We start from the raw sequence: 26,267 nt of genomic DNA, 5'->3' as shown, positions 1-26,267 counted from the left end.
CACTGCTCAGGTATTCACTTAATATTTGGTAAATTCAGTGATAGTTATGCATTGAACAAAATTGTAATGTTTCCATGGAAAACTGCTAGGAAAAAATTCCTTTTTACATTGAAATTGAAATGTTAAAGACAAACTACAAAATAAGACCTGTATTAAGAATGAACTGTGGTTCTTTACAAAAACAAACCCTCAAAACTCCCTCCTTTTCAAATGTTGTTCCTAGATCTGATCTGTGTTTTGGCCAATGGGTAACGTGGACTTCATAATGCTCTACCTATTGTTCATGAAGAAAAACTTACATGCTCTCAGTTAATCTGACATAACAGTTAGGCTTGGTTGTTTAGGACTGGCTTAGAATGTTTTCTTTGTTCTGTTTTCTGGGGTTTTTGGTTTGGTGTTTGCTTTTTGGGTTTTTTTTGGGATGTGGTTTTTTTTTTTTTTTTGGTTGGGGTTTTTTTGTTGTGGTTGGTTGGTTTGAGTTTTTTTTTTTCAAATTAAACTTGTAATGGAAGCGGGACTAAAACTAGGAAGGGGTGAATTGAAACACAGCCTTTACATTTAGTCTCTAATGACGAAACTGTCTTTGTTAGATAAGTCTTGTTCCTTAAAAGAGAAAAGCACTTTATTGAAGGAAAAGGCTTTTATTAACTGTCAGTGTAACTAGAAATGCAAGTAATTTGTGATTAGCATCAGCTTTTTTTGTTTGCAAAAGCACTTGTATTAAGTGTTAAAATATGCCAGATGCTAAGTAAATGTGGGGGAGATACTTGTGTCATGCAAAAATTAGTAAGATTCCTATGTTTGAAATCCATTCACACTTTTAAAAAATAAATTCATTTTCAGTTGGCTTTGCTGATTTTGGAAAAATAATCTTCTGAAACCTCAAAGGAATCTCAGAAGATTAGTATACCTCCTGTTTTATTTCCATTTGGCACAATATGAACTTTTTTCTTTAAAACAAAATCTTTTTAAGTCAAGAACTTGAAAGGGAAGTAATGAAGAAGGAGCTAACTTCCTATTTTATGCTATAAATTAGTACTTTCAGTTTAGAGTTTTAGTCACAGTCTATACAGCACAAATAAACTGTTAAAAAGTATTCTTATTTATTTATCTGACTTTAGCAGTAGCTTCAGAGGTTTTGTCCAGCAGGGTGTTAGAATCACAGAGAGGCTGACAAAGGCACTTTGATCCTGATCTTTGATACCACTTGCAGCTGCTTTTTATTCCTCAGTAAGGGAGGTCAAGAAAGAGGGTAGAGGCACAGTGATAATGTTTCAGGGACAGGACATTTTCTGGAACAAGAGAATGAACAGGAATGTCTTGTGGTGCTGATGAACAAAAATGAAGGATGAGGAAACCTCAGCTGATAGACTTAACTCAGCTGTTTTGGAATGACAGACTGAAAGTAGTTCTCTTTGAAATCTTGTTGAATGAGAATCACTGTATGCTCTTTTACAAATTATATTGTCAATATTTAAAGTCAGATTTCATATTGCAAACATGGGACTAACTGTGATGCTTAACACACAGTATTTTACATAAGTAGGAAAGCAAGACTACATTGTCCCACCTCAGCTCAATAGTCAGTCTGCTCTGACAGTTTTGTCATTGCTCAGTTCAGCAGCAGGGAAATGCTGCTGCTCTGGTGTGATAGGTTTGGTCATTTGGACTACAAAGGGAGTGAACATGTCTGAGTGCTGGCAGACCCTTTCTCGTAGAGCTTCTTGAAGCACCATCACTCTTCCCAGGCAGTGTCTTGTCTCTCTGTTTCTTTTAACCCAGGACTTGTCATAACAGGCCTTTTGACACATCAATTATCAATTGTAAATCTGTATTTAATTAGCCAAAAAAAGAAACTATTCTGTAACTAGAATCAAGTCATCACACACAAAAAAGGAAAATTACCATTTTGCCTTCAGTTTCAGGGAGCTTATCTATCAACATCAGCTGTCCCAGAGAACAGCTACCTTGCATATGAATATTGTAAAGAAGAGGGTGAGAACAAAACTGTTCAGCTAGAAACTGCATAAATTACCTTTTTTATGACAGCATGAAAAGCTTCCTCAGGAGTTTGGTCTTTTGGTTGTCAGCTGGAAGCTGGTAAGGAGTTTGATATTCTCGGTTGTTCCTTGTAGCAGTCACCATCTACCGTGGTGTGTCCCTGCTCTGTGTAAGGCTTCCCCTCTGAGTGGGGGCACTGAGGCTGCTCCCGAGCTTGACAGGGGCACTTTGGCTGCTGGGCTGAGGTTGATGTCAGCCACAGGAATTGGTGGGACTCCTTTCCTCTTCATGCCTTCCAGGCATTTGGAAAAGTCAAACAGAAGCTCTGACAAAACATTTAGCAGCTTTAGCATCACTCTGAGACTGTGAGGTGTTACTTATTCAGAGGGTCAAAAGCATTCTATGAATGTGGTCTTCCAGGTGTGTCTCCTAAGCTAAACAGGTATATTTCAGTCCTAAATACATTGGCTATGCAGTCTTACTTAGTTAAAAGACTGGTTTTTGTAAGGGTTTGTTTTGGGGAAAGGTTGGGTTTTTTTTTTTTTTCTTCAGTAAATTAGGTCTGGCATGGAAAACTAAAATCTTTCATGCAGTCTGAACACTGAGTCTAAAAAATGATGAAGGTGCTGTATGGCATTAAATACTTCAAAATATTGACATTAGGGCTAACACTGCTTTTTAGCAATAAAGCAGCAAGTAAAAGCCAGAGTAAATGAGGTGTTACTTCAGTAAAAAACCAAGACTGATATAAGAAAAAGGCCAATGTTAATAAATGTATTCTAGGAACCAAATTTAAGTTATTATCTGTCAGATGTGCAAGATTTTGGACTGGAAAGGAGTGAGTAATGACCTATCTAGTTCTAGAAACAGTGTAATGTATTTACTTGCAGGATTGTATGACATGGTTGACTGCAGTAACACAACTGAGCTCATTGATCTGCAAAAGCTTCAGGTCAGTAGATTTAACAACAGGAAGAACTGGCTTTTTGGTGTCTCAGTGGTGTTTTTAATATATCTGAATTCAGATGGTGCCTGATCAGTTATATACAGTGATAAGCAACCAGAAAAATATATATATTAGATATTAAAGGATTATTCATACTTAGTCCAGAGCACCTCAAGAAAGAAGTTGATCTTGGAATGGACTGCAGCTGTGTGATCATTCAGGTTTCTGACTGTGTACTGGATCTACCATATTTCTCACACCAAACCAAGTACATAAAATTCCCAGGTACACATGAGATTAGCAACTCACTATTTGAGTTAGCCAGTTAGATAACTATTTGATCTAACTGGCATGTTAATCCTGATGTTATGCTTACATAAGCTCCTCCAAGTCTAATCAGCTGGCAATCCATGAGAGAGATGTCACTGAGTAGAAGGTCAGTGTCCAAGCGCTGATAACTACATCCACCCCAAACTGCATTGCCTTCGAGGGAATCAGAAGTCTTTTTAATGCCTGTATTAATTTGCTTTATACACTTTGCTGGCAGATTCTTACCTGTTTAAGTTTGTGGTGATGGATCTGTGTAACCACTTGTAACCACATCCTCCCATTTTAATTAGCAAGTTGGACACCAGACACGCCTGGATAAGGGAACAGTGCTCGGTGGCGCTTGAAATGCCACAGCTATTCATGTTCTCCGGGCTAGAAAACTTAAGTGTTGAGGGAGAAGTTTGGTTTGGGAACAGAGTTACATCTTTTGCAACTACCTTTTTCTCTTTGTCAGATAGCCCTTATCAACGCCGCAGCTACAAACGAAACGCCGCTGTCCTCTCGGAAGGAGTGTTTCAAGACCTGTCTTTAAGGGCGAAGGAAGGGCTGCGGTGCGAGGTTCGTGGTTCGTTTCCGAGGCCGCGGCGCTGCGCTGGGTGCGGGCTCAAGCCCCGCCGCGCTCCGCGGAGCCGCTCGGGCGGGCCGGGTCCGTCCTCGGCGGCGCCGGGAGCGGCTCCATCCCCGCCGGAACAGGAAGGCGGCCGGGGCACCGCGGAGGGCCGGGGAGGAGCCGCCGCCCGCAGCATCCCCGGGGAGCTTTTGGCAGCCCGGGCCGCCCGCACAGCCCGGAGCAGCGGTAGGTGCCCGGGCGGATGAGCGGCGGGAGCGGCGGGGCAGGGCCGGGCGCGGCTCCTCCGGCGGGTCCGGGTCCCCGGGCGCCTGGCGGGAGGGACCCCGCGTCCTCCGCCCGATCTCTGCCGGGCCGCCCCTTCCCTGCCCTGGGGACCCGCGGCTTGTCTCAGTGCCCGGCCCAGCGCCTGCCCTGACCCGAGCCGGGGCTGTGGGAGGGAGGCTGAGGAGCCCTCCCGGCGCTCAGCAGGTAAAGCCGGGCCCGGGAAATTGTACAAGGGGATAAGGCGAGGTAAGAAAACCCCCGAAGGATGGAATTCTGGCTGCTGGTCTGCAGATAACAAATCTCAGTTCGGGCAGGGCCGGCTTTGGTGCGGATCCCTTCCCGGGAGCCACGGCACCAAGCGACGAGACGCCGGCGGGGAATCCCGAGGGAAGGGCTGGGGAGAGCCGGGCAGAGCCAGCGGGTGTGAGGGATTCACATGTGCGCGGACACAACTTCCCCAAAGCCTGAGCCCTCCCTCTCCCGGCGCGCCTCACACGAGGCAGATGTCGCCGCGGAGGTGAAGTGTTCTGGTTTTGCTGTCAGGATGCCAAGGGCCTGTAAAATGTTATGTGGTTTCCTGCCTAGCAGAAAATTATGGAGAGGTTTGAACAACAAAACCGATGGAGCACAAAGGCAGAAACATGCAGTACCTTGGGATATTGCGTAAGGGAAATTGCAACCACGCAGCCAAAACTGGAGCAGAGTGAAAGGTCAGCGCAAGCATCGATGGGTTCGAGCTGCATGCTGGCAGAAATGTTCCTGAGGGAAAGGTGTGAAGGACGTTACCTTTGTCAATAACCCTGGAATAAAGTTCAGCTTGGTCATACAATTCAGTGGGTGACTAAACAAATTGCGAGGAAAAACAAGATACAGTCTGCCTCAGTGAACCCATCCCTCAGCTGTTGGCTGGATGGACCTAGGGCCAGAGAGTATTTGCTTAAAGGAATGGTTATTTTGGCTCCATGTGCTCTTTTATCATTTGGGTAAGCAAATAATGCCGAATATTTATAGCAGTGATGATTTGCCATTTTAAATAAAAAGATCTTGAATAAATCTGCTAAATCAGACCAGTTTGGTTAAGAGCTTATGCCAAGAGTTTAGTAAATGGATTGCAGGTGGCCCCCATTCCATGTTTATTTGCCTCCTGGCAATTGAGCTTTAATAATGCTTCAGTGCTACTAAACTGACTTCACAGGTAAAAAAAAAATCACAATAATATTTATTGCTGAGCATGACAAAGTGTTATAGCCTTCAATTACCGTAGTATAGTTTTCTATGTGCAAGTGCCTTGTGTGTATAATATGGTATATCTGGTCTGGAATAAAATTTATATTAAGAATTGCTCACTGTTTTCAGTGCTGACTCATCAAAGTTAATTAATGTTTTTGTATTAATTGGCTTTGGATGAAATTCTGTCCTTTTTTACTCTTTTAGTGCACCAAATTTTCAGGGACTTTTGCAGTAGAGGGGACTGTAAATTTGATTCTTTTATGACTGAGATATTGTGAATGTTTTATAATTCTGAAGTTTGCAGATCCATGGTTTATATATTACTCCTTGATTTTGATTTATGTTGCAAAGGAATTAATTTTTGGGATTGAGACCAACTCCTTTATTTGTTAAAGACTGAACTGTATATGGTCTGCATCTTTGTTTAGGGCTTTAAGATAGTTTTGGAGTATTATCAAAGAGAATTGATAGTTCTGGTATTTCTGACAAAATGAAAATTCTGCCTTAATCATTTGATGCCCCAGGTCAGTAGCTATCATCTGGAAAAAGAAATAAAAGATGAAGTTTAAAAATTTTCTTCAGTTGTTTCTTGTGTTGCTCTGTGAGGTTTATCTTGAAGACAGCATTCCTGCAATATTTAGGAAGTCTGCCTCTTTTTTTTTTTTAATTGTTGTTTGGGTCATTTCTAATATACACTGAAGGCATAAATAAACTTACTTGGATGTAAATATTTGGAATGGAGTGCCCTATTTCATACCTATTTTACTGTAATGCTGAGTTGAAAACATGTAGGAAAGTCGTGTTAGTGTCACTCAAACAAACTGTGTGTTGACAAACTTCAAATGCTCCTTAGTTCTGTTCTATTTGAGGTGCTCCTATAACAGAGTTTGTTGTTTTATTGCCTTTGTATCCTGTTCTTGATGGGAGAAAATTTGGTGCTGAGCTAATAACCAAGACTGGAGGGTTGAGGCTCTTGTTCCCTTGTTCCCAGGTAGTTTAATATAACCAGAACTTATTTCTGTGAAGTCTGTAGAAAGTAGGAATGATTTGCCAAGATATTTTTATGAAAGACCTGCAAAAAGCTTCCTGTTGACTGGATATAAATGCAATTTTTTTTAGAAGCAGAGCACTGGGAACATGGCCCTGCGCGAGAGAGGAACCAGCAGCAGCTCCACCAATGACAAGCAGGAGCAGAACTATAATCGTGTTATTACAATTGTCTTCCTGGCACTCTTCATCGACTTGTTGGGATTTGCTCTCATCTTGCCACTCTTTCCTTCCATCCTTGATTATTACAGCCAGACTGAGGTAAGTAACAGAAAGTCAGCCCACAGAAAGTGTTAAGATCTTGGGGGAGGAATGGAAGAAAAATCACCTGCCTTGGGGCAAACCAAACAGCTGTGGGAAGATTAATAATTACCTGGCACATAAAAATTGTCATGGACTGAATTTATTAGTCAACCTGTATAAGACTCTTCACCCTTATTTTTTCATTAAAATGGGAGATTTGTTTTGATAAAAATTCAAGTATTTCTTAGGGACTAGTCCTTGTGGTTACCAATGCTTTTGTGTCTTACACTGATGTCACTGGTGAGGCAGTTCATAATGGATCTGCGTGCTGGGGTTTATTGAAGAACCAAAGAGATGAGAGCTTTTACCCCACCTGAGTATTTCACAAGGTCACTTGCTCCCTCCCCCAGTGTGGAGTTCCATCTCATCTTCCATTCCCAGCAGGAATTCCATTCCAGGCTCCTGCACCAGGAACAGAGCAGAAGGTCCTGTTGGATCCTTGCTGTGCAGGTGCTCACTGTTACCCTTCTCAGGTGTCAGTGGCATTACTGGTCAAGAAGAACATGTTGTTGTGGGAGAATTGTTTTTGCTGCTCACACCTCTGTGTTTCAGCCCCTTTCTAACCCCACTCCAACTGCAGCCGTAGGCTTTGTCCTTCTTACAACCATATCTCTAACCCAAACCATGGGCTCTGATCTCCAGGGTCTTCCCTCACTTCCAGTGTATTTCCAATAATCAAGACCCTCTTCTTTTCAAGTCCTCCTTCTCTTTTTGGGAATCATTCTTTTTTTACACCACCTTTTCCTTCTGCATCTGCAAGCTTCTGGTTCTCCCAGGCTAAACAGTCTATGTGCAGCAGGACAGAGTGTGTCTCATGTTGCTTTTTAATTGAAGGATTCGGGACATGCCTGTTTAATTCAGGATTGAGCAGGCAATGGGCCTGAAGGCTTGGAAAAGTTCAAATTCAGATATTCCCCCACCCAAACATATACTATCTCCTGTCTGTTAACATTCACAATTTAGGCTATTTTTGATCAGTGAGGAAATTTTCCCTTGTGGGGAAGAGGAGGGAAGGAATCATCTAACATTTTCTGTAGTTCACTAAGCTCTGATGCAGTCTTTGAAAATGAACTGTCTTCCTGCCTCTATTTCCCTGTCATCTGTTTTTCAGGATGGATTCTATTTGTCATTGCAACGTGGGGTAGACTGGTTTGCAGTGATGGCTGGGATACCTCCAGAGCGGAAATACAACAGTGTCTTGTTTGGAGGTAGGGAAACTGAACAAACAAGCTAACAGCCAAAAAAACAAGGTTCTTTCCAAGTTATTTGCAATGTTGATGTGAAGAATGACAAGAAATACAAAAAGCATGCTTGCCTGTTATTAGTTCTAGATTTAAGTAACACAGAAAATGTCTCTTAGACTATAAATGATTTTGTTTTCAACACAGTGATAGCAATGAAGAGTTGTACAGCCCCATCTCTGGCGTTTGGAGACACCTGGACAGGCAGGAGGAATGGGATAACAGGAACCTTGTGAAATGCAATAAGGACAAATTTTAGGTCCTGTCCATGGGAAAGAGTAGTCCTTGCAATGCTACAGATTGGACACTCACTGGTGGCCCTGGGGGTCCTGGTGAGCAGCAGGCTGAGCATGAGCCAGCCCTGGCAGCAAAGGTACAAGAGCTCCTGGGATGTGTGAACAGAATCAGAATCAGTGGATTGAGGGAAGTGATCATCTTGCCCTACTCAGCACTTGATAGACCATATCTGAATTGTTACATCCAGTTTTGGTCCGCAGTACAGGGAAGAGTGTCCATACACTGTGGTGAGTTCAGTGGAGAGTCTGGGGCCCTTGGCTGGTCTGCAGTGAATAGCAGCTTTCCAACACCTGTGGGGAGTTTATGGAGAGCTAGGATCTTCACTGAGGTGTGTGGGAGAAGGAGAGGCAACAGGTGTACGTAGAAGCAGGGGAGGTTCAGGTGGGAAATAGGGGGGAACATTTTTACAGTGAGGATGGTCAGTGGACCAGAGCAGTGTCCATCCTCAGAGATTGTCAAACCCTGACTGGGTAAGGCCCTGAACAATCTGCTCTGACCTCACAGCTGACCCTGTGAGCAGGTGGTTGGAGTAGGCGACCTCTAGAGCTCCTTTTTAACCTGAATTATATGACCTTACTCAGTTTGTTCTACAGATTGTTACAGAAATACAAGCCTGCTTTCCTTGTTGTCAGACTGCCAGCTAAGGGTCAGGAGCCTGCTGTGCTGGGCCCTGGCAGTCTCAGAAATTACTCTCCCTTCACAATTGATCTGCGTGTGGTCAGAGGTCAATCAGTAGGAAGCCCTGGAAACAGAAACTTGTGAGTTCCAGCCTCACTTGCCCCTTTGGTGGGTGTAGTGCAGTGCTGCTTCTAAATCCCATTATAGTCTTATTAAAAGCAGCAGAGCCACTGGCTTGCAGGATCCATAAGCATTTTCTCTCTCTAGGGCACTGCTGTGGATGAGCTCCAGCAGGAACAGTGAGGGAAATTTGTCATGTTACACATCAGAGACTCCTCTGGCTTCTTGCTGTCTAGACAGTTGTGACGAAACTGTGATTTCAGAGTATGAAGATATGAAGGTGTCTGGGTTAATTTTAGTTAGACCGTGTCTAGCCTCTCTTTTTAGTGAGCTGAGGCTTCCCCCAGGATAAGCAAAAGGCTTTTAAAATAAACTAAATGAAATGCAAAACTTAATTAGAATATTTGTGAATGTATTGTTATTATTTAAAATAGCTTAATTTGGTATAACAGGCATTAGGAATTTTATAAGCCATTTTCCTCTTTCCCACCATATCCTTGCAGGCATGTTTTTCTTTCTCTGCTATTTTTTTTTAGTTAAATTACCGGCTTTAAATGCTAGGAAACAGTTTTCTTTAATCCCTCAGAAGCTGCCTTCTGTCTCCTCCAAGGCTTGACCAGAAGCTTCTTGCTTTCAATTTCTCACCATCTCAGATTGTTTTGACAAGGGACAGGAACTCCCAGTCAAGTCCAACTTGTTGCTTTTCCTTTTACCTGCCGTGTCCTGCACTCTTGGGAGAAAGTGGCTGTGTGGAAAGTTTCATTATAGTTGTGATGTTAAGCAGAGGCTACTGCAGCCTGTGTTCCTTCACTGCCCTCGTCTGCCACAAGGAGCATAGGATTGGGAAGGTGCTTGCAAGATCATCTTGTTGTTTCTTCCAGTGCCAGCCATATTTTTCATTTTTTATTAGACTGCGAGCTCTTCAAGGCAGAAACTTCTCTGCCCATGTCAGGGCCCTGAGGGCACCAATACTTAGTTGCTGTGACCAGTCATCACCCACACATTTTCTGCCCAGTGATTCAGGAGCTGTATTTCAGACTTTGTCTCCAGGGCTGTCTCTGTCCCCATGTCTTGGATGGGCCTCAGATCTACACTGGAGGTCTCTTGTCTCCCAGCCAACATCAACGTGTTGTTTCCACTCCTTTCTCTGCCCCTGAGTCCTGCTGGTCCCAACTGGACTCCCTGGAAGGGTTGAATAACCCTTGTCTTGTGGGGGCTGTCAGTGGGTCCTGTTGGCAGCACCTGCTCTGCCCAGCCCATCAGACTGTGGGGCACCCAGGCTGGTGAGGGCACTGCCAGTGCTGTGGTCACTCCCAGCTCCTTGCCCCATCTGGAACAGCCCTGGTTTTGCTGCATGCTGGCTTGAAAATATTTGGCATGAAAGGGTGTTTTTACAGTGCTAGAAACACAATGAAGTGAACCGTGTGTCATAAACTGCCAGTGTAAGATTCTGTAAGAATTTTACACAGTTTTTTTTGAGCTTTGAGTTATCACAAGCAGCTCTTCTTGACAAGGTGTTCGGTATCAATAATCTGCCTCCCTCAAAGCTGATGGGAGCGGAACTTCTGGTCTGTCTCTCCTCTGCCTTTTAAAGCTTTGATAGCAGAATGATCTGAAACATATAACCCAGTTTTTCCTTTAGAAAAAAGCTGTGACAGCAAAGCATCTTCTGCCTGCTTGTTGAGAGTGTAGTGCAAATTAATAAGTCTACAAAGCTAGGAATGGCAAGAGAAAAGAGGAATTAAAGATCACAGAAGCTGGAAGGAGATTTCAAAAGACTCTTGGAGTCTGTTGGAATCACTCCTACCTCTTAGGGTGCCTCACTAACAGCAGTGCTTAAGTCCTTCTTTCCATGATAAAAAGGAAAGAAAAACTAATTAAGTGTGACAGAATCAGGTTCAAACAATCAAAAAAGTCTTAAAATAACTGTGACTGTTAAAGACTGTGGTATCTCTGCTTTAAGAACAAAAAATGTATGAAGTCAGCAGGGAAATACTAGAGAATCATCATTCCATAATAACCAGTGAGTTTCAAACCTTTTCTCACTAGTGAAGTAACCAGGAAATCATCCAGTTGATGCCTGTTACTCTGGTCAGGCTGTACATCTGGTCTGCCTGTATTTGCTGCCTCAGTTAAGTAACAATGCAATGTTGGTGTTCTGAGAGACAATGCTATTCTTCATAGCTGCTGTTTTACATTTAATTTCACATTTTTATCACACATAGTGTGATAGATCTCGAGCAGCTTGACTGACTTTGTATTTAAGATGAAGGCAGCAAACCTAATGATTCATATCTTTTTATCTTTTTTTTTTTTTTTTTTTTTTTTTTTTAGGTCTGATTGGCTCAATCTTTTCCCTCCTGCAGTTTTTCTCCTCTCCCCTCACCGGTGCTGTGTCAGACCACTGGGGCAGAAGGCCTGTCATCCTGGTGACAGTGGTACGTGTCACATGCTGATCTCAGTCATGGCATCTCAACATACAGTGGAAGGCACCATGATCTTGTGCTTAGCACAGAATCTGAATTGCGACAGTCACAGTTCAGCTCTAGAATTGAATTTTCAAGATTTGCTGGTTGTTGACTCTTTCTTGCCAAGTCACTGGGCCACACTTCCATGTGTGAGTGCTTAAACTGAGCTTCCCAGACACAGAACTGTTCATAGAGGACACCAAGATATTTATCTGTTTCTGTCATTTTCCAAAATCCCTCTCCCCTGTGTTTGGGAGAATGACTTCAGATGCTCTGTTGACAGATGTTTGACTTAATTCCTATGTATTTTAGTTCATCAAGTGATTAATGAGGGCTGATCTCTTCATGACCTGTTCCACAGAGCCTGGGAATTGTTGGTTAGGAAGTTCTGTATAGCACTGCTAGATGCTTTTCTTATGAACGTGAACATTCTCCTTATTTTGAACTCAGATTTCTCTTGTATTTGAAAACAAATGGAGTGGGATGTACAAAAATGTTTTGTACTCAGGGCTGACTTCCACAGAATTTTGCTCTTCTAATTTTGTTAGAAATATCACAGTCATATGTAGTTTGTATGGACTTGTTTCTACTTCTTTTATATTGCTGTTCAAGACATAGTGCAGTGTCAGTTGATTCAGCCATTTCTGCTACATGGGGCTTGGAGCAGCCATTGAAAACAAACAAAAACTGCAAATGTTAGGCTGGAAAATGGGCAGAAATTACATCAACTTTGCATTGCTTTATAAAGAACCCTTTCTTGCTTCTGCAGATGGGTTTGATAGCATCATACTCACTCTGGGCTGCCTCTCGGACTTTTGGCGTTTTTCTTCTCTCCAGGATCATCGGTGGAATAAGCAAAGGGAATGTCAGCCTCTCCACAGCTATAATTGCTGACTTGCACTCTCCAAAAGCACGGAGCAAGGGCATGGTGAGTTACACTTGTGGGGCACACGTTTAGTGCTAATAGGCAACTTTTAATTGATTTTGGGTGCTCAGTATGTCTTCAGGGGTGTATTCATTGATCAAGTGAAAACATGACTTTACATTCTGCTTTGCTTCTGGAAAGTTGCCAGATCATATTCCTGGGAGCTCTTGGACTGTTACCAGTGACCTTCACCTACAAGTGAGACACAGATGCTCTAGAGATGGGAAAACTATCTTGTTTCAGTGTTAGAACTGTTTCTCCTGCTGGTATCTTTAATTCTGATTAGAATAGCTTAGAAATCAAAAGGTCTTCTGGCCCAATTTTGGCAGCTGGAAGCCAGTCACAGGGCAGCCCCTTTTCCTCACCTTCCCAAGCCGTGGAAGTGCAGCAGCACAGCACAGCGTGCTCCTGACTTCCTTGCATTCTGCACTGGCTTCAGGATCTGAGCTCAGTGGGTAAAAGATGTGACATTTGGCTGACTGATAAGTATGAGCAGCTGCCCTATCCACTTCCAGAAGACAGTGGCCCAGATGGAAACATCCTGCAGGCTGAACTTGGCCTGTGAATTACCAGTTATATCTTTTATCCTATAAAAACCTTAGAGGCCCAGATTTCTCTTAACAGATTGTTGTAAGCCACTACAGAGGACAGCTGCTTCTTGGGAGGGGAAGGCTTTACTTTTCACAGTGATAGCTAGTGAATCTTCCAAGCAAATTATCATAATCCTGGTGAGGCAAAATGAATTTTTATTTGTGGAGAGAGGTAGCCTTACAGCACTAGTAAATAAAATAGCCTTACAGCACTAGTAAATAAAATGTGTCAGGGCCTATTTTTAGGGCCTGAGAGTAATTCACTTAGTGCAGCATGGGTCACATCCACATGGCTTGTATTCTTTTATATTCCAAAGCAAAGTAGGTATGTTCATTCTGCTTTCTGGGGGGCAAATAGCACCTGACTGAAGCTATTCCCAAGCGGTGATGGGCCACTGCCTGTTCCTGCCACTTCCCTGACTGGACAGAAAACAAAATTGGTTATTTGGAAACAGCAGGCTTTTCACACTTCATGCTCCTTGCTGTGCACTTCCTGCATTCTCAGGATGATTGGGTTCTGTACCTGGTTAATCCAAATAGTTTCAGAACCTGAAAAAACGGGTGGCTAAAATTCTCTGTGTTCACTTTATCCCTGCAGGCCATGATTGGTGTTGCTTTCTCCCTGGGATTCACCCTGGGCCCCATGATGGGTGCTTACCTCGCCATGCAGACAGAGAAAGGAGAAGTCTTCTACCTTCGTTCTGCATTGTCAGCACTCGTGTTTTCTGTGGCTGATTTAATTTTCATCTTCCTCCTTCTTCCAGAGACACTTCCCAAGGAAAAACGGGTAAATGGACCATCAGACTCAAGTCTCAAATTTTCTGTCAAAATAGAATTTCAGAATGGTTGAAATACTGGAAACAGTGAAGAACAGGCTTAGCCAGTGTCTTAGAAATTTAGCTCATTTCTGGGATTAGGATTATTATTAATGCTGGTGTCAAAGCAGTTGTATGATCATAGAATCATAGAATATTTTGGGTCAAAGATCACCTATTTCCAACACCCCTGCCACAGGCAGGGACACCTTCCACTAGACCAGGTTGATCAAAACTTCATCCAGCTTGACCTTGAACACTGCCAGGGATGGTCCCATCTCCTAGCCCAGTGTAATATAAGATCTTTATAGTTAACATGACTGCTTCATTGCTGCTTTTGGTGTCTTAGGTTTAAATTTCTCAAAACCTAATGTGAACATAGGAGGGAGACTATGAAATTTAAACTATGACCACAAGGATTCCTTCGGGAAGAATTTCAGCAAATCATCAAAGTAAATGCATCAGAGACTGGATTTTCTTTTATGTAGCCAGTATATGTTAGAAGCTTTCTTACCTATTATCCTGTATTTACTGAATATTTTGAACACTAAAATAGGAAATTACTTTATCTCAGCTGCTCTGTCTTCTACAGATAGAAAATTCCTACGTGTGCTAAAATTCAGTGACTGATTGAATTTGTGGGGCCAAACTTTTATTAATATTAGGATTTAATATTGTGTGGTTGGACACTGTCTGATTAGTCTCTTAGAACAGTCTCCTGTGTAGAGTGAGAGAGGTGGAATTAAGCCCTGGCTATCTGGACTTGATTTGAGGCTTTCACTGGACTGGGTCTTTGCTGTGATCCCTGGTTTCTAGGCAGCACTCAGTCTTTGGAGGGTGCTTGGTCTTGGGATAGCCAAACCCATTTGACATGGAGAATTGTTCAGGAAACTTTTATCTGCAATGATCCTACCAGGGCAGAACTTTGCACCTTCCCTGAGTGTTTCCCAGCAGGTTGTGTCCTGTGTGAAATCTGTTGCTCACAATATGTTCCCAAGCACTACAGCTATGTTATTTTCTTTTAATAACTCTTCCATGTGTCATCTGTTCCTCTTTCCTATTTGGCTGTTCCTAAACCTTCTAGATAAAATCCTGCTCTTAGAGCTGCACAGTCTGGGAAGATGGCAACATGGTGATGTAGGGAAGTGCTGCAGAGCAAATTTGTATTCTATAAACAATTTCTCCTTTGCTGTAGAGTGATTAAATGGCTGCAGTGCCTTTTGGGATCATGTCGTGACTGAATAGATCCCTCTCCCTTTTAATATCCTCTTGAAAGTTCTGATCAGCTGGTTTGTGTTAGCCAACACCACTGAATTTTGGAAAGGAAAGGAGCTCTCTGTCACTGCTTTTTGGGGCTCTGCCCCTGTACAGCAGTGGGTGCTGCAATGAGGTGCTGCTCAGGGCCAGGTCCCAGTGACACAAAGTACACAGAGTTTGGCTGCCCATGAGAGGGTGGTTTGGGGCTTCTCGTGCTTGGTGTCAGTGCTTGTGTGCTGTCAGCCTCCATCTGGGCTCCCTTGTTCCAGCATATTTGTAATTTCAGTTATTAGGCTGCTTTGCTCTCTTCTTTGGTAATTCCTCCCACTTTCTGAGTGGTTTTCTTGGTCTGTAGATGACAGAGGAAAGGCAGGTATGTTGGCTGCCCTTCTGGAACTTGGCTGGGCTGAGCCTGGAGCAGGTGCTCCCACAAGTATAGGAGTGGAATATGTTGGAAGGACAAAGCTGTAAAAAGAGGGGAAATCATAATGATGAATGGCAGGAGGATGTGCCAGTGGGATCAGACATCTGTTTCCTTGAAGTTTGCTGTGTTCTCATTATACCCTTGTTTCTCTATCAGTCTGCTTTTCACAAGAGAGAATGTTTCATATTGATTCATGTTGAAATTAACTTGTAGGAAGGGAAAATGGAGGGGGATGGGAAACAAGGATGTGTTTTCATCCAAAGAGAACAGCATTTTTACTCTCTTCCTTCCTCTTTTTGTCAACTGTTCTACGAGTTGATCAGGTGAAGAGAGTCATACTGGCCTTATGGTAGCCAAAACAGCTCCTGCTGTGACCTGACTGGGAGAAGGGAAAGATAGGAAGGTCTCTAGTGGAATCTGTCCCCTTTGAGAGCTTTTGAGCTAGTTTTTAGCTAAGCTAGCCATGAGCAAGGCTGCCTGGTTGGAGGGAGAGTCTTACAACTCCTTTTTTCTGGACTGTGTGTAGGGCTATGCAGTATCAGTAGCAGACTTGTGGAAAGACAAAGCTGTGCTCTGTGCTTACTAAACACGTCTGGTTTGGAAGGTAAGGCTGCAGCGTGGCAGGCCCAGGCTGCACTCCTGGTGTGGACTGACTCTGCCTTCCAGACCTGTTGCTGAGTCTCTCTGCGTCAGAGGAAAACAGAATGAGCAGAGACACTCTGAAAAATGCTTGCCATTCAGGGTGACTTTTGGGGTGATCATGAAGTAAAATTGAGCAATTATGGAAAAATGAATTGTAAGCATAGAAATTAAATACAAGTTAGATGTCGCAGAGTTTTAACCTGTGAAGAAACTGAACTTCATGCAGCTGCTGACACCGACTGAAATTGGCAGTGTATACTTTTTGGGGGATGTGAAACTCTTTAGCCAGTTTTAGGACAAGGTTTTCATTATGGATCAGTTGATGAAATAATTTCTAGACCACTGTTTCTGTGGCAAAGATAGGAGAAATTGAAAAAAAAAAAAATGTGTGCACACACAAACACACCTACAGTAAAAAATCTAATAGGTATATATATTTCATGAAACACTTAAGATTTTAAACATGTGCAATTACAATGTATTGTAATTGGACAAAACTAAAATCAGCCTTGTGCATCCTGTCTGACATGGATAATAATTCAAAACAGGTACAAGCTACAGGGTGTTTTTGTTACTGGCAAAGATGCTTGCAGGGAGTTGCTTGTGCCCAGATTTCTCTGTGCTGGAGTGCAAACCCCATTGTACAAACACATGCAGGAACTGGGGATTGCCACAGGCCAGCTTCAGGAAATCCTCTGAGACTTCTCAACGGGGTGAGCAAACTTCTTGGGTGTGTCTGTGTACTGTGTGCAATACATGCAGTGGGAGGGAGAATAAATACCCCAGTATTTTCTGTGTGAATCAGCAGCTTCATGGCTCCAGGCAGCCCAGTGTATTGAACTGGTGCTGTTGTGAGACTTATGGGCTCCAGACTCTGCTGCTGAAGCTCAGAAGCTGTGACTATCAAAACAAGAGAGGGGTCACGTTAATACCATATTGAAGGTTGATTTGTTTACAGCTTCATTAAATCCAGCCCCTAATGAGTCCCTAGGTCATGCACTGAAATTAAATTCCACTGATAATCTGCCCTTTAATCTCTGCCCTCAAAGGGACAGTAGCTCCCTCCCTCCCTATCTGGGAAGGGAAGAAAACTCATCAAATAAAGCCTGTGCACTGCTTTGAAGGTGTGAAATACTACATGTGATTGATTATTCAGGATTTCAGGATTCTTGAGTGTCTTACCTCTCCTTGTGACTGTTGTGTAAAGTGACAGGGTAAATTCTATTAAAAAAATTGTTTCCCTAATAATGTAGGAAATTTGATTTCTAATCATTTAGACATTATTTCTTTTAATGTTTTCTTTAATTTTCTATCTTTTAGAATTAAAAAAAAAATGTAAATTATCTATAGATGATAGAATAAGCATTAGATGGAAGAATAAGTCCCTGTGGGTAAGGAGCAGGGAGAGTGCCACTAGGTACATAATTAGGTTGAGATGTACACAGTACAAGGCCTAGAAGTGTTACAAAATAAATCTTCCTTTTTAAAAAGCCACCCATTGTGGCTGGGCAAAATCTCCTTGGAAATTTCTCTAAAATATTTCCAAAGAATCTCTGTAAAAATTATATTTTCCTTCTCTTCCCCAGGAGGTGTCACTGGCTGGCTAAAATAGCAACCAATACCAGAAGAGACCAGTGTTTTGATGTGCTGCACATACTGGTCTCAGATTTGTAGCACAGGAGCAAATCCTCAGCTTCCTGTGAGCCTGCAGGCAGATGTGCCATTGTTTTCCCAGTAAATGTTCTTTGGACATGAGTGATGATGCAAAAGGTGAACCAATTAAAGCCACCTTCAAGGCTGTGGAGAACGAGCCACTTCTGCTTTGTAAGAACACAAAGAGGAATTTCTGTCATCAGTGAAAGGTGCTCTCGGTGCTCTACCTTTCAATTAGAGTTGCTGGCGCCAGTTCTGAGTTCAGAAAGTCTGGGTTGTTATTGGGGCCCACTCAAATCCCAATGCCAGGTGCCTTGTTTCATCTCAGATGATTTGTGTAGGTGTAGAGGCACATTTGGTGGTTACTGTCAGTTCCTAGCAGTGGTTATTACATTAGGGTTTTAAATAAACCTCTTTCTGTCTTTGATCAGGTCCCTTCTGTGACATCTGGATTTCAGGCAGCAGTTGACTTGCTCAGTCCTTTGGCTTTATTTCAGTTCTCTGCAGTCACCCGAGGAAAGGAATCCCCTTCAGAGCAGAGTAAGTGTCAGATGGCTTTTTACAGGAATACCCTGTGTCTCTTTGTGTGTGGCATTGGCCTCTAAGTGAAAACTGTACTTAAACCATTCCAGAAGCAGGAGTCTGTTTACTCATTTAAAACCCACCTTAATAACTTTGGAGCAGGCAATTGGAAGTTCCACTGGACCTTGGTCCTTTTATTCCCAAAAGAAGGTTTTGAAGACGAGTGTTTTGAAGATTTCTGACTTGATATTTCTGTTTTCCTCAGCCACTGGCTGCAGTAAGTGAAGTGATTTAAAGATAGATCAAGGCATGAGCAAGGGAGATGTGAGTTTGCTTATTCAAGCTGCAAACCAGGAACTTCAGTCTGGAATTTTATTTCTCAATTCATGACTTGGAGATGTAGGATTCTCTACATCTCTGAAGGACTCATTTTGTGGCATGTCTTGTATGGTTATTTCAAATGAGCATCTGAGGTGAGAACAGCTCCCTGCACAGTTGATAAATGCTGCTCTTCTATTGTGGTTTTATTGTCAAGCTTTGCTTGCAAAACACCACCATGTTTTTGTCCCCACCTCCCACCCCCTTGGTGTTTGTTTGGATTTTTTATTTTTTCAGATCTTCAGAATCTCAAAATTTTGGGCCTGGCCTACTTCCTGTACCTCTTCCTGTTTTCCGGCTTGGAGTACACACTGAGTTTTCTCACTCACCAGAGATTCCACTTCAGCAGGTATTGCAATAAATGTTGTATATTTTGACTAGGATATTTTCCAAAATCTTCTAATTTAAGGTCTCCTCGTGTATTTTCAAGAGAGGCTTTCTGACATTAGTAAAGCCACCCCTGCATTCAGTGGTATTTGGGCTTTGTAAGAAGAATTTATGAAATACAGGCACAATGTTTGTCATGAAAGGTAGTACTCCATCTACAACTTCTAAAAACTAGGGAATATAAATACCCAAGATTAAATTAAAGCTCCTGAAATAGGTATAGCTGTGCTAGTTGTATTGATTATAGTGAAACCTCTTCTTGCTCAGAAGAGTTTTTGGGTGTCAGGACAAATCTTGAAGCTCAAAGAGGCGAAGGATGGAGCAATATCTGTGTGATGATATTTACTCATCAGCAAATTCTGCATGGCATATGGTGTGCAGTCATGTCACAGAGCCTGATTTCCTGTAGTCAACCACCAGAGAAGAACAGAATCCACCAACAGCTCAGCTTGAAATACTTTTTCTGCCAGCTCATAGGAAGAATTCCAGCCAGGAGTGTGAACTTGCAACTTGATTCCTGTGCGTGTCCTTCCCTTGGACTAACTCTCAGGGGGTTGTCTCATCTTTCCCTGTCTGTCTTTCATTACAGTTTGTGGTTTAACTAATCCACGTGTGTCAAGGAGAGGTTTTGTAGTGCACTGAGCTCTGTTGTGTCCTGTGCATTCAGGGCAGAGCTGTGTGCCAGCAGCGCAGGCTCTGAGGCAGCAAGCTTGTGGAGGTGAGGCCCTTCAGTTGAGAATATCCACATAATTCAGTCAATAAAAGAGGGGAAAGGGAAAGTTGAAGAAAATAGAAGGGTAGAGTGAGTGATGTCTCAGACTTCCCAGTGTGACAGTGGATCACCACCACGCTGTGCCTTGCTGACCTCCATCAAACCCTCCATGAGCTGCACCTTGGAAACCAACATCTCCTGTGCACATGGCACAGATAGATGTTCACAGCACAGGGTCATTGATGTGTTGAGTCTTTGTGGGCCACCCCAGAAACCCTCACCTACCCCACAGCAGTCCAGAGGTGCTGCAGCACTTGCCAGCATTGTCCCACCTGTACAATAAGACCTGGGAGTTTTCCCTCCTTGCTGTCTGCTTGCCGTGGCAGCTGCTGGCAGTGTCCTGAGAGCTCTGCAGAGCTGTGAGAGCCCCGAGGGCTTCTTGTGTCCCTTGCTCAGGGGAGGGCCGGGAGCGGTGAATCCCAGGGTGGAACGCTCCGTGCCTGACTCTGGATCTGTGGTTTTGCCTCCCTTCCAGCATGCAGCAGGGCAAGATGTTTTTCTTTATTGGAATAACAATGGCTGTGATCCAGGGAGGCTATGCTCGCCGAATCAAGCCAGGAAATGAAATCAGAGCTGTAAAAAGGGTAAAAAAAAAAATCAATATTTCTTTTTCTTTCTCCCCACAAATGTGATATGTTAATTTTCATTCTGAAGTGCAGTGAAGGGCAGTTGGAGGTTATAACTGCATTTGTCCAATCAAAAGACATTTTTGTCTCACCTATCCAGCTAAATGACTTCTCAGAACTGGTTGTTGGGCACTTATCTGTCTAACTAAACTTTGGAACATTAGAGCTCTTTCTTATGATATGAGCAACAATACTGTTGAAACTCTGTGTTCTTCATATTTTATTGCAGTAAGGAATGAGAACAGATTGTCCATCTGTGCAAGTTAGGTAGAATATTGTGAAGAGTATGCTTTATTTCAGTGATTTCTCTTGCAGTGCAGAAATACTAAAGCTGCTTCAGGGCTGATCTCTGACTTTCTTTCTGGGAAATTATTTTCAGTCTGGCTATCTTTGTGCTTGACAGGCTTTCCCTAGAGTGTATTTCACTGCTGGGCAGGGAGAAATAGGTTCTTTTTCCAATCTTTGGTTTGTGATCATCAGTATTACACGTAACAAAAGCACATATCAGTGTTCAGACTGAGGTTTCACTGACAGAAGTGTACATTCCTTTGTTTTGCTTGGCTCTTTCCTCACAGAGATACTGCAGCTGCTGTGCTGGGATGACGGGGAGCAGATCCCTGCAGTTTATACAGCTGTGGGGACAGTAGATAGATGTGTTGTGTCCTTTACATTTGTGTGTGGAGCCAAACAAAGCACTACCTTGGCTCCTTGGCAATAGGTTTGCTTGGACTGTTAGAGCCTTGATTAATGAATTTTACATTATTTTGAGGCCAGTGTGATTTCAGTGGTGGCAGGGTAGATTTCCAAACCACTGCATTCCAGTGAATTGATTCAGCTTCTCTTAAAGTGATTTCTGCTGGTGAAACAATCTCCACCCTGGTCCCTGGCAGGCAAACACTGATGTCAGGCTGCTGGTGGATGAACATCAGCTGTGCTGCTTCATCCTCCACATCAGCTTCCCCCGTGTGCTCTGTCAGCCTGCTGTGTTTGCTGGCACTGCACTGCCCTTTGCACCTCTCATTTTTATACTCCTTCCTCAGCCCTGCACCAGGAGGTGCAGTCACCTCAAACACTCATTGCTGGCCTGATGGCTCCTCATGAACACCGTGTCTGCTCTGCAGAGACCCCCAGCCCTGGGGCACTCTTCTCCATGGATGCCCGTGGGTTTTGTGGGAATTCCCCCTTTTGCTGAAGCTATTCTGGCAGTTTGTGAATCTGCACCATATGGCAAAAGTGGCCTCTGTTAGCACAGTGGTCACAGTAGCTCATTTATCACTGAATCTTCAAAACGAGGCACTCAGTGGCAGTGAATACCCTCCTTTATCACACACAAAGCAGATCTGATCTGTCTTTTCTGCAGGAGCTCTGTAAGCAAGGGAGACATCACAGGGCAATGGAAGTCCAGCTCTTGGAGGAGATGAAGAATGCTTTTTATTTTGGGAGTTTGAATTTTAGATGCATCCTCTCCCCCCTTTTTTCCTCTTGGCTACAGAAACCCGAAAGCTAAAGATAAAATCAGCCAATAACGTTGGGAAAAAGCAGAAGGGCTGTAGTCCTGCTGCACACAAGCTTTTTCTTCTCTTGGCCAGCTCAGGAGATGAAGAGTTAAAGCCGGATTTCTGTCCAGGTCAACACAGAACAAGAGGAAAAATCCCCCCAAAACGACAGATGTGTAGAGAGAGAACTTGCATGTGGTGTACAATCGTGTAGTGAGAGGTAACAGAAAAGTGCATTGTGCTGGTGTGTGGCCATCCAGGTGACTTAGAAACGTCTGCTTGGGAAGAAAGGGCTTTCTGCTTGTAACTTGTGTGCTGTCCCGTCCCCGGAAGGGAACCGGCGGGACACCTAGAGTTAGGCTTTAACGAGCGCGGCTCCGCTGTAACCGTGTGACTCATTCCTTTTGCAGGCTATTGTGTTGCTGATTCCAGCGTTCTTGGTAATTGGATGGGCTGCAAATGTGACCATGCTGAGTGCTGGACTGTTGCTGTACTCCTTCGGTGAGCTGTTCGGAAGGCACTGCGAGCTAAGCACAAATGATTTTCCTTCATGCATTTATTTACACTGTTAAAAAAGATGCACTTCTAATTTCAAACAAGTAACAGAAAGCTGACACTTGGGTTTATGAAATATGGACGAAAAGGTGTCTGGGTTTTTTTCTGATGCTGTTTGTGTCACAGGAAGTTGTCATGGTGGTATTTGGAAGCATCCCCAGTGCTCCTGTTGTCCTGTCTCACTGTGGAGCTCTTGAGGATGGTTTTTTTAACCCCCTCTTAGCAGACCTAGAATCAAAGTATTCACTAAATAGCTCAGCTCAGGAAAAAAATCAAGACATGGAACCTTGGTACCTGAGTGGTGCTGCATGATTTCTTCAGCTGGAGACCTGCACACTCTGAGGGTGTTCAGACAAGCAAGAACGAGGGTCAGATGTTTTCAGTGTTTGCATAAATTCTGTTCTGCCAGCCTAAGCTGTTGTTCAGGGAAACAGTCATGAATGAAGTTGGATCCATCTACTGGATGTCTAAAAAGAGATTTCAGGTATTACCAATGCTGCTAACTATTGTTAAGCAGCTCCATATAAGACTTATTACAAAAGTGGACTTCTCTTTTGCATGATGCAGCTTGATTTAGGAGTAAACTGCAAACCAGAAATGTACCTATTGAGCCTATTATTTGTCTGGGGCCAGCTGTATGTTTGACAGGTGAGGAGTGAGAGGGGGTGTTCATTATGTTTATCCATATTTGAGTCTTCCCTGGCCCCTTCCTGTGGAGACGACTCCATCTCTTCCCAGTTAAGCCAGCTAGAAATGCCCCATGGGGCGTTCTCTGCTCCTTCCTTTCCTCCCTCGGCCCAGCAGCTGGGGCACCTGCAGTTAAAGCAACCTTGATCATTCCTGCTCTTCCCTTCCCTTCTTCTGCTTTCTATGTTTGAGACACTTCTTTCTTGGCAGACACGGCCCCTATTTCAGTAAGAGGGCAGTCATTGCTGAACAACTCTTGGCTTTTGTGTCCAAAAAATTTTGTAACCTTTTCTTCTTGGATGTGACTTTCCCAAGAGAGGCTGTAGCTGCCTCTCCTCCCTGAGTCCAGTGCCCTGCCTGCACAGGGACAGTGTCAGTGTCACTCGGTACAGCCACCTCATTGTCTGTTTGGAGCAGAGCGATTCCCTGCTCCACCTGATAAGAACACAGTGATTTGGGAAGCTGCCATCTGGCTGATCTGCCCCGTCCATCCCTGTCCCGAGGGCTCACGGAGAGAGGGATGCTAATGGGAAACATCTGCCTGGAGCACTCTCAGCTCTGGGCTCCTCCTGCAGGTTGGCTTGGAGGGGGTGTTCCCATCGTTGACCTGGATTAAACCTGGTGACTCAGTGGTGGGAGAGTGCCCAGAGCTCAGCATATTTCTCTGCAGCAGTAACGAGTTTGGGCCACATGTTTGTCTGTTGTTCTTGTCTGTTCTGAGCTCTGCCGTTCGCTGACAGTCTCTTCTGTGGATTTTTCCAGCTGCAGCCATTGTTATCCCGTGTTTGTCAGCAGTGGTGTCAGGCTATGGTGAGTGTCCTTCCTGCTCTGACCGGCTGCCCTTGGCCACACCTCTGACCTTTGTATTGACTTGGCTCAAATTACACAGAACTGACCTTGAGTTGAGTGAAGCATCAACAGGAACAGTTGTGGATCCATCTCAGGCCCTTCTGCAGGGGAGCACAGGGAACCAGCCCATGGACATACCTGCCTCGTAACCGATAAATTCAGCACTAACAGCAATGACCTGCTCAGTGACCATCAGTATCACACTGGAATTTTGTGCTGTGTAACACAGCTCAGTCCAGTGTGATGGGGAAACTGCAGCAACCTCATTGCTGGTGGTGATGAAGATGAGAAGTGGGCAAAGGCCACAAACAGCACTGAGGAAGGAACAGTCTGGGCTCTCTGAAAAGGACACCAGCCATCCCTGCCAGCAGTGAAATAATTTCTTGCTGATTCCTTAGAAAAGACCTGAAATCTTCTGGCACTGGTTGCTCTGTTACCTTGTAAAGCAGATGTAGCTGTGGTGGCATCTGTGGATAACACGGCTTTGGGTCAGCTGGGGGCCAGGACTGCAGTGCTTGCTGAGGTGGAAAAGCAAGGTTTACATTGCTCTTATTTAACTTGCATCCACAGTTCTGTGTTTATTGTACACCTGGGCCTTCTCACAAAATCTTGTGTAAAATGTGAAGCTTTTGTTTTGGATAGGCTTGGGGGGTTTTGGGAGGTGGAACTTGCACTGCAAATGGTCTCGGTCAAGCACTCGTGCCAGGCCCTGGTGTTTATGCAGTTGTGAGGGCCTTGGTGGAGGGCAAGCACGGACTGGGGACTGGGTGAGAAATGATGGGAGGGGAAGATGCAAGTGGGAAATACCCCCACAGAACAAAGCTCCCAGAGCCACAGCCGTGCCCAGGCCCACAGTGTCACGCTCTGCTTGCACAGGCACTGCCGGCCAGAAGGGACGAGTCATGGGCATCCTGAGGAGCCTGGGCGCCCTGGCCAGAGCCCTGGGACCCATCCTGGCAGCTGCAGGTGAGTGTGGCCTCGTGCTCCTTCCTCTTCTTGGCACCAGACAGCCCAGGTGGGGCAGAAGGGACACAGGTATCCCCTGCTTTGGGTCAGAGTCCCTGAGCATTTTAGAGTAAAGGGACAGAGGAAGGGGAAGCAGCCTCAGAGCTTGAACTTGGGCTAATGTTAACACCAAGCAAGCCAGAACCTGAGTGCAGCCATGTGCCAAGCTCCTGGCACCCTCTGGCTCAACCAAGGGGTCAGCAGTTCTGTTCAGCTGTGCAGGTACTGTGTGAGCACAACAGCTCTCCAAGACAAGCACAGTAACAAGATGAATTCCCTTTCTTTTGCAGTTTACTGGCTGGCTGGGGCAGAGATTTGCTTCACTATCTGTGGAGCTTTTTTCCTTGTTCCCTTGGCTCTACTCAGGTCTATAAAACAGCAGACAAAGGAGGAGTAGGAAGGAACCACAAAACCATCACCAGGCTTCCAAGGACCTCTGCAAGACCTGACTCTTGGCACCTGACTCTGCTGAGCAAATAGGAAGACTTTCATCTTCTTGGAAGGAGATACACGATGACCACTGATGGCAGCAACAACACACAACAGTTATGTGAAAGGTGGCCTCCCGGCCAGCTGGGTTAGCTTTGCAAATAGAAAAACACCAAACAAACAAAACCAGACACACACGCCCTCACCAAGAGTTGAGTACGCATGCAGAGACAGAGACAGCACAACGGCAGCAGGCCTGGAGCCCTCCCCACTCACCAGGTGCTGTTGCACACAGGGCTCTGCTCCTCGCCCCGAGCCTCTGCAGGGGCTGGGCTGGCTCAGAACAAGCCCTCAGGACCATTCTGATGGGGGTTTTGTACAGGTGGTACCAGAGCTCTGCAAATGCTGCATCCACACCTGCAAACGTGACGGTCAAACAAAAGCAGAAGCACGCTGCAGGCTGGCTGCTACCCCACTGGTACTTTGACACAGGTGGACTGTTTTTAATATACAGTTAAATCTGGATACATGTTTTATAGTCCTAATGCTGTGTGATGTTTTTGATGACCAAGCCCTGTTCTTTTTGCATTACAATAAACAGTTACATTGAATACTGCTGTGGTCAGTTCATTACAGTTGTTACCCCCCTCTGGACTGAACAGCCCTGTCTGCCTGAGGCAGAAAGGGGCCAGAATTTTACCCAAGGTGCCAAAGGCCTCCTTGAGGGAGCCAGCCATGGATGACAGCACCATGCTGACCCGGCTAATGGGTGGGGGAAGGAGCCACCACCAGGCTCTGCCCACTGCTGAGCTGGGAAGG

At 44.3% G+C, this 26,267-nt stretch overlaps 1 protein-coding gene across 8 annotated transcripts; it reads left to right on the top strand.

Annotated features, from left to right (window-relative positions):
- Positions 1-3,922: 3,922 nt before the first annotated feature.
- On the top strand, positions 3,923-26,059 carry MFSD10 (major facilitator superfamily domain containing 10). Of its 8 annotated transcripts, none has more exons than XM_068188545.1 (13): positions 3,923-4,073; positions 6,462-6,650; positions 7,804-7,900; positions 11,303-11,406; positions 12,206-12,364; positions 13,550-13,738; positions 18,174-18,282; positions 18,880-18,991; positions 20,277-20,385; positions 22,334-22,424; positions 23,928-23,975; positions 24,891-24,980; positions 25,310-26,059. In XM_068188545.1, the coding sequence occupies exons 2-13, from the start codon at positions 6,480-6,482 to the stop codon at positions 25,414-25,416; spliced, it is 1,386 nt and encodes a 461-aa protein (XP_068044646.1). In that variant the 5' UTR covers positions 3,923-4,073; positions 6,462-6,479; the 3' UTR covers positions 25,417-26,059. The 8 variants fall into 8 exon arrangements, with proteins under 8 accessions (XP_068044646.1, XP_068044641.1, XP_068044644.1 ...); XM_068188540.1 differs by having other exon boundaries at positions 12,185-12,364; XM_068188543.1 differs by lacking the exon at positions 3,923-4,073 and adding an exon at positions 4,236-4,358 and having other exon boundaries at positions 12,185-12,364.
- Positions 26,060-26,267: the final 208 nt, after the last annotated feature.

This window comes from Anomalospiza imberbis, chromosome 4, assembly GCF_031753505.1.
Source record: "Anomalospiza imberbis isolate Cuckoo-Finch-1a 21T00152 chromosome 4, ASM3175350v1, whole genome shotgun sequence".
Taxonomy (NCBI): domain Eukaryota; kingdom Metazoa; phylum Chordata; class Aves; order Passeriformes; family Viduidae; genus Anomalospiza; species Anomalospiza imberbis.
This window is presented reverse-complemented; position numbering and strand designations above follow the sequence as displayed.